General features: G+C 50.2%; 1 protein-coding gene across 9 annotated transcripts in view; it reads right to left on the bottom strand.

Annotated features, from left to right (window-relative positions):
* Positions 1-2836: 2836 nt before the first annotated feature.
* The window catches only part of ldlrad3 (low density lipoprotein receptor class A domain containing 3), a 59904-nt gene continuing 55021 nt past the window's right edge, over positions 2837-7719 (bottom strand). For 8 of the 9 annotated variants that reach the window (XM_084672806.1, XM_084672798.1, XM_084672799.1 and 5 more), the window contains exons 5-6: positions 6022-6424; positions 2837-5866 (exon numbers count right to left, since the gene is read on the bottom strand). In XM_084672806.1, the coding sequence (XP_084528932.1) occupies positions 5659-5866; positions 6022-6424 (611 nt within the window). In that variant the 3' untranslated portion in view covers positions 2837-5658. The remainder of the gene's footprint in view (positions 5867-6021; positions 6425-7719) is intronic. The other variant, XM_084672800.1, reaches the window with a different exon arrangement.

Raw genomic sequence — 7719 nt, 5'->3', positions numbered from 1 at the left:
CAGCCTTTTCTTAGGCAGGGAAGTGTTACTGTTTCAGCTGCTAATGCCTCCCTGACTTAAGCATATACACGCATACATGCATATATATGAGAAGAATCTTATTCTCCATCGGTATGCTGGCTATTTGAGTGATGCTGACTGTTGTGTTTTATGAATCCGATTTTCTGTCTGCTTGCTCTGTGACCCGCTGGTAAGTGACAATAGTTGTCTGTAAATTAACACGTGAATAAGATTAAAGAACATAGAGGGAATCCGTAGTTTGTTCGTTTTTTTCCGGGGGGGGGGTTCACTTCAATCAATTGTTTGAACAATCTGAATGCTGAGTACAATCTGACAATCTGAGTCTGTATCTGGGCTGATGCTGATAAGAGAAGCCTATTTCCTCCTGACTCAGAATCAACCAAAAGACAAAAAGTGATTCACTGCATCCATTTTCAGTTACGAATGTGTAGATGTGTTTGTGCAATCATGGTGTGTGAGTGTATATTCAGGCGGTTCATCTTGATGCTGATGTGTGTGTGTGAGAGATTTGGGGTTTGTGCACTGGCTGTGTGTGATTTTGGGATTGTGTGTAGTGTGTGACTTTGGGCTTCAGTGCTGCTGCTGCTGCTGTGTGTGTGTGTGTGTGTGCTCAGACAGACTGCGGCGTGGCTGATAATAAGCCAGTACGCCTTGTGTGTTTGAGGAGGTCTTAGCGGACGCGATTCCCACCGTGCTCAGTGTGTCAGTGTGTCTGGCCTCTGTGTGTTTTGGGGATGCACGCGTGACTCCGCCAGCTGTTCCTTTCTCCCGATGGAACCCCCACCCCTCCACCCCCCCTCCACCCCTCCATCCCTCTCCCTCCCTCTCCTGGAGCCCTGCTCCTCATCAGATAAGGGCCTCGCTCGCCCAAGGTCCTCAGCGGAGGCCCTCTCGGCCCCTCCGAGCCGCGACGCGCTTACAATGAGCCCCTCCTTCCCCTGCCGCACTGACACCATTTACATGAGAAAACACTGGGTCTTATCTCCAGTTCACTGGAGCCACGGCACAACAGCCAAGTCCTTCCTTCTGAGTGGGAGGGGAGAGACACCAGGGGGGTGGGGGGGAGAGAGAGAGAGAATGAGAGAGAGAGAGAGACAGAGAGAGAGTGAGAGAGAGAGAGAGAGAGAGAGAGAGAGAGAGAGAGAGAGAGAGACAGAGAGAGAGAGAGTGAGAGAGAGAGAGAGAGAGAGAGAGAGAGAGAGAGAGAGAGAGTGCGTAAGTAGCCATGTGAGAGCGTGAAAGCCTTTTCAAGAGGAAGTTCATGCTGTTCCTGAAATGCTAGACATAAGCGTTGTTGTTTTTCTCCATACTATAACAGGAAGACATTAAATTCAGACTGGGCGCCCTATAATGACTATGGTACCCAGAATACACATGCCTGCTAATGCTTCAAAATGGGACAGGAGCCAGCCTCATCTGCAGCCAAGGGCTCTGCTAACTCTTATCAAACAGCACCCGAGGGAGAAACCTCATCCCTATGGCATCATCATAGTGTCTGCACTAACACGATCACTACTATTCAACATCTTTGTCATTGGTCTCAATCACACCATCATCATGATGCTCATCATCGAGGCCTTCGTGAGCAGTTGGCTGATTATAAAAACCACCTCTCGCCCACCAGTTATGGGCTTGGCCCGACGTCCTTGAGAAGCCGGTGAAGGTCACCATCCACACAAATCCCTCTACATCTGCTACTGTTGGGCTGTGTGAATCTTTCACGTGACCTGCGCTCTCACTTATCACCTCCTTTCCCCTTTTCTCAGACTGGAGACTCAATAACATACTACTCAGACTGGAGACTCTATAATAACCAATATGCTCATTTATCTGTGAGGCTGGGGCAAGGGACCCCCACCTCCAGATGTTGAAATGAGGGCAGAGAGAGGGAGGTATGGGGGCAGAGAGAGGGAGGTGCAGAGGGCAGAGAGGGAGGTACGGGGGGCAGAGAGAGAGAGAGGTGTGGGGGGCAGAGAGAGAGAGGTGCAGAGGGCAGAAAGAGGGAGGTGTGGGGGGCAGAGAGAGGGAGGTGTGTGGGGCAGAGAGAGGGAGGTGCAGAGGGCAGAGAGAGGTAGGTATGGGGGGCAGAGAGAGAGAGGTGCAGAGGGCAGAAAGAGGGAGGTGTGGGGGGCAGAGAGAGGGAGGTGTGGGGGGCAGAGAGAGGGAGGTGTGGGGGGCAGAGAGAGGGAGGTGTGGGGGGCAGAGAGAGGGAGGTGCGGGGGGCAGAGAGAGGGAGGTGTGGGGGGCAGAGAGAGGGAGGTGCAGAGGGGAAGTGGGGGTCTGGGGACAGGGATGAGGACCCCACTAATTTGGAGATGCTATCTGGAGTTATCTGATGTGTCATTGAGGAACATGGATATTGGGGTGACGAGGGCAAGATGGGGGGTTCTTAGGTTTAAAGAATCCATTACTGCTGATGTGATGGGACAATGGTGAGGCGGTGCTCTATGCATAGATAACATTGACTATTCATATGTGGCTACAACTAAATGGCATAGAGATGGTGACTCAGATAGTTGCCGTGAACACAGGTTGTATATTGAAGATGAGAAGCACGTAATATGCCATCTCATAGAAACACGTGTTTTCTGACAAAGAAAAAATGTAACTGTTATGTCACTTAACTACTAAGTATTAATGACAGAATTGTTGTTGCCGTGTTGTAATGTGTTTTATTCACACAGCACAGTACCAAGTTGTGCCTCTCAAAACCCTCTTAATTCCATTTGGTGATGTCATTGTGGTGAAAGACTGACATCTAGTGGATATATAGACAACTACAACTACAATATACATTTAGGAAGGGAAACTTGAGTCACTGTTTTACCTTTATATTACTTTCATCAATGTACAGAATACATTTCATCAGAAAGAAAAAGTAAATGAACCAAAACTGGTACCACACATGAATACAAACACGACCAGATTCCAACTGAACCGGGCAATGAAACAGAAATGTAATTATCGTTTTGTAATCCAACCCACTTTATGAAGCAGGTATGGTTGAAAAGAGAAAGGACAACATGTGGCCTGTCTGATATTTGACCTGAGAATCAACGTCCAGTTTTCTAGAAACCAACATGGTTTCCTGTTTTATTTCAGTCGCTTTCTTCGATGAAGTTGACATTACAGAAGTACTAAATACAAAGACGCACAACACTGTGGGGGTTCTTCTGATGTTGCTTTGCAGAGCAAAAGCTTATCAAGAGCATCTCGTCATCTCACAAAGAGCCTCAAATGCACACGCCAAACATCTTTGGTTTCTATTCACTGTTTGGTTGGGTGGGGGACAATACACGGGGAGTTAAGATCAAAAAGAATACGTTTCATGGTTACACATCTTCCTCTCTGTTTGAATTCTACATGTCTCTACTCTGCTTATAAATAAAAGGCTCTACTGTCCCTCTCTGCTCTATTTACATTGTCACATAAAAGCCTTGGAAAGGAACATTAGAAAGTTGATCAATACCTCCATAGGCACACGCGTCGGAACACACACACACGCACACCCACCCACCCACACACAAACCCACACACACACGCGCGCACACACACACACACGCGCGCACACACACACGCGCGCACACACACACGCGCGCGCACACACACACACACACACACACACAAGCACATCCTTCAGATAGGTTGAATAACTGTGCTAAGTGTCCTGCTATGCTAAGGACAGATTTGGGGAGCAGCAGATGAACGTGTTGTGTTTGGTTGTTCTACACACACTGCCAACCAAGGATTGTACAAACCCCTGGAACGTCACAAACAGTCATGTGTGCCAGGCCAGATCAGGTCATCCATCCAGCCAAACATAAGAAGCCAGTTTGACAAGAGACATACTGGAGGGTCATTCTTAATCAGAATCTGCTGTCTGTGAATCTGACCTAAGGAGTCCAACTGTACTGCATCATAGAGAAGGTGTCGTAAGTGGAACCAACAGTAGTATCAACCACATACGTACAGCCAAGGCTAATGTCTTTCTCAAACACTGAAAAGCTTTGCGACTGAGACTGGCAGGACACCACCAGGGACCAAGTGTAAACCAAGGCACGTATGTCAGTCACTAACAAATAACAGATCACTGTAACATTTAAGAGGTCATTTTTAGAAGCTCGGCATAATACTTGAAGAACATTATCTTCATCACACTGGAATCCTTGGTTGATATTGGCTCTGTTGTAAATAATACTAAAGGGTTGAGCAAGGTTCATTGGTCTGGTGTCCAAACGGAATCTATAGGAATAGTTGACCTAAATCTAGATTCTGAACATGACAAATTGTGTTTACTTGATGTTGATTAGATGATTGACCTTTGATTTGACTTTGACATTGATTGAAAGGCGTTTATTTTTACAAACACTGATTGTTCGGTGAGATGATCACGAGCACCTCACAAAGGTATTTCTTTACATGACAGAACTTTTTCCTGTTTTCTCAAAAGACTCTTTCCTGAAACATTCTATTGCTCTGAATAAGCAAATGTTTAATTTGTTTGATGAACAGGGGTGAATTAACACCATTTAAGTGCTCTGTTGCAAAAACGTAGAATTTCCAGTTGTTCTGTGAGAAGAAGCAGGCACCGGGAAGCGGGACGTGTGCGTCATGACGACGGTAGCTGCTGTCTGTGCACGACTCAACAGGAAATCGGCCAGCCATCGCTAACCCCAAGTTCTACTGTACAGCTCCCTCACTGGATATGCATTAAAACACTCACCAAACTAACTGTGATGAACTGTGATCAACACCATGCAACACCATGGGTGGAGCCTGCAGAGACTCAACGTCTAGGCTGTGACCAGGATCGATGAGGACATGGATATGTTTTGGGAATGATGTCCACTTGTGGTCTTTGTGGTGGGGGGTCCTGTTGAGTTTTGTAACTAGCAAATGTGTATAAAAAAAGATCATGGGCGTAGATTTAGGGGGGGACGCTTGGTACTTGTCCCCACCAACATTTTAAAATGACAAAATTGTCCCCACCAATATTTTAGCGAATTGTGCTGCTATTTGGATCGATTCCGACGGCCGCGACAGTACAAGAAATGCCATAATTTGATTGGCTGAAAACCCGAAGGGGGAGGGTTATCTGACACGCGACACACGGGAAGAAGCACATACTTTGCTTGCTTGCACTGGCAGTCGCAGACAAGCTAGCGGGTGTGTCGGCGACAACGGTATAGGCCTACAGCTAACTTACCAGGGCTGTCTGCCAACAATACATACATAAAAGGCCAGAGTAACACATTTTAAGCGGGGGGTTGATGGGTGGATGTCCCCACCAAGTCTGAGACCAAATCTACGCCCTTGAAAAAGATACAATAACTGGCTTGGCTGATTGATGTCCAGTTATGAGGGGTTATGTGGTTGAAACACCAACAGGTGGCGCCAGCGTACAAGATGCACTCCAGGGAGTATCATGGCTGTCTGGCTGCCAGAAGTGCTGCAGCATAGCTAGAATGTACAGTAGGGCTCTCTAGAGTCCCTGGTGAGTTCCACAGCAGGCAGGACGGTGCTCCGAGCCACCCCAGAGAAGGTAGCTCCTTTCCAGCTTTGCACGGCCCCTGGGGCCTGTTCCTCTGGTCCTTTTGTTTCTTATGTACAATCAGCCCCCCCCCAGCGGGAGAGGGACTACAGCTGGTCTGACTCCTCTCTGTTGTTCAGACTAGGCCGGGGGAGGCCCGGGGCCACAGTTCTGGCTCCGGGGGGCTCAGAAGGCCCCGTGCTGGGGTGAGATGAGGAGTGCGTGGGGTCCTCGTACTGGGGCAGCTCTCCCTCCGATGGCAGCTCCCCATCCTGGAGGTAAGGGGGCGGAGGAAGATCAAACCACGGGGGGCGGCTGGAGGAAGGAGGAGGAGTCACAGAGGAGACAGATGACGAACACACGAACACAGCGGTGTTACTCAAACACGAGCAAGATCCAAATCTTCCAAAACACACATACACACACAGCCTTTCTATCAAGCAGCAAACGCCGTCAAAAGCCCAGCTCACCTGACGTCCAGCACGGCCTGGGAGTAAGAAGGAGGGGAGTCCATGGGCATTCCGTTGGGGTAGAGGGTCCCAGACAACAGCTGCAGGCCCGGGGCAGCGGCGCTGTACTGGGCAACCGAGCCAGGCGAGCCCGGGGATGAGCCAGGGCCTGCTGGGTGAACGTGGCCGCGGTCCAGGATGACCAGGCGGGAGAGCAGCAGGGGCTGGTGGTGGTGGTGGTGGAGGGAGCCCCCCCGGACGCCCCGCGGCAGGAGCACGCTGCGCTTCCTCTGGTGGTGCAGCACCAGGGCCAACAGCGCCACCACCAGGACAAAGATGACGGCGCTGCCGATGACGGCGTAGGTGATGCTGGGGTAGTAGCGCAGGCGGTAGTCCAGTGTCACAAAGTCCTGGCCGGGGGCTTCTGAGAGGGAGAGGGGGGTGGGGGGGTGGGGGGGGTGAGAGAGGGGGAGGGAGAGGGGGAGGGAGAGGGGGAGAGAAAGAGAGAGGGAGAGAGAGAGAGAGAGAGAGAGAGGGAGGTACATGAGTTTGAAACGTCAAAACACACATCTGGTTCAGTTTAGTCTGGCTTGTCTCACTGAGACTCAACAAAGACACGGTGCGCGCAGACTAGACATGAAACAAAAGATCTATCGGCTTCAGCGACAGCTGAGTAGAACACAGGCAGCGGGGGGGGGATAGAATCACACACGCCCGTTGGACAGGAAAAACACACTGATATCTAGCTTGATGTCAAGGCACAGAGTCCTGCGCAGGTCACTGAACATCATGACTCTGTTGTAGAGGAACTCAAACTGTCCTTAGGAATGAGTGAGAGAGGTGGGGGTGAGGGGGCCGGGGTTTAGGACACTCTCTGTCTCCGCCTCTCTCTTTCTCATCCTCTCTTGTCTCTTTGAGGTAAAGGGATGGAGTTTAACATCAGGGTCTGAGGTTACTGATTCTGACAAGGGGGAAAAGGAAGGACAGCGACAGAGAGACAGAGAGAGAGAGAGAGAGAGAGAGAGAGAGAGAGAGAGAGAGAGAGAGAGAGAGAGAGAGAGAGAGAGAGAGTGAAAAGTATGCACTCAGTGCACTCAAACCAATTGTGAGCCGAGAGCTAATGCGTCTGGATGAGGAGAAGAGGAGCGACGAGAGGAGAGAAGGATGCTTCGGCTGTGTGAAGCGGCTCGTCAGCTACGTGAGGACAGTGATCGGGCTCACCATGCTGGCCTCCCTGAGAGAGAAGGAACAATCGCACCACAGAGCATGTCCCCCTCACAGCTCACAGAGCATGTCTCCCTCACAGCTCACAGCTCATGTCTCCCTCACAGCTCACAGCTCATGTCTCCCTCAGAACTCACACGAGAAGACAGCAGCAAGCCCTGGAAGGTGGAGCCACAGGAGGGAGGAGCTCCGCCTCACAGCAGCACGTGATGCTAGCTGCACTCCTCGGGGGGCCTGGTTCAGCTCCAATAGAGACTGGTCAGTCCTCATCTTTGGTGACCCGCACAAGAGCAATATCACGACCGTCATAACTAACTACTGTCACGTTTCCAATACAGATAGGTTGTCCAGGATACAGAAAAAGCCACCTTTGAGTGTGTGTGGTGTGTGTGTGGTGTGTGTGTGGTGTGTGGGTGGGTGTGTGTGTGGACTTGAGAGGATTAAGTAGGAGCACCCAGGCGTTCATGGTGTTGTTCATCCTGGCTTTGTTGTGTT

The sequence above is a fragment of the Hypomesus nipponensis genome, chromosome 14, assembly GCF_054491055.1.
Source record: "Hypomesus nipponensis isolate SF chromosome 14, ASM5449105v1, whole genome shotgun sequence".
Classification (NCBI taxonomy): Eukaryota; Metazoa; Chordata; class Actinopteri; order Osmeriformes; family Osmeridae; genus Hypomesus; species Hypomesus nipponensis.
The sequence above is the reverse complement of the archived record's forward strand: the minus strand, read 5'-3'. Positions and strand labels throughout refer to the sequence as shown.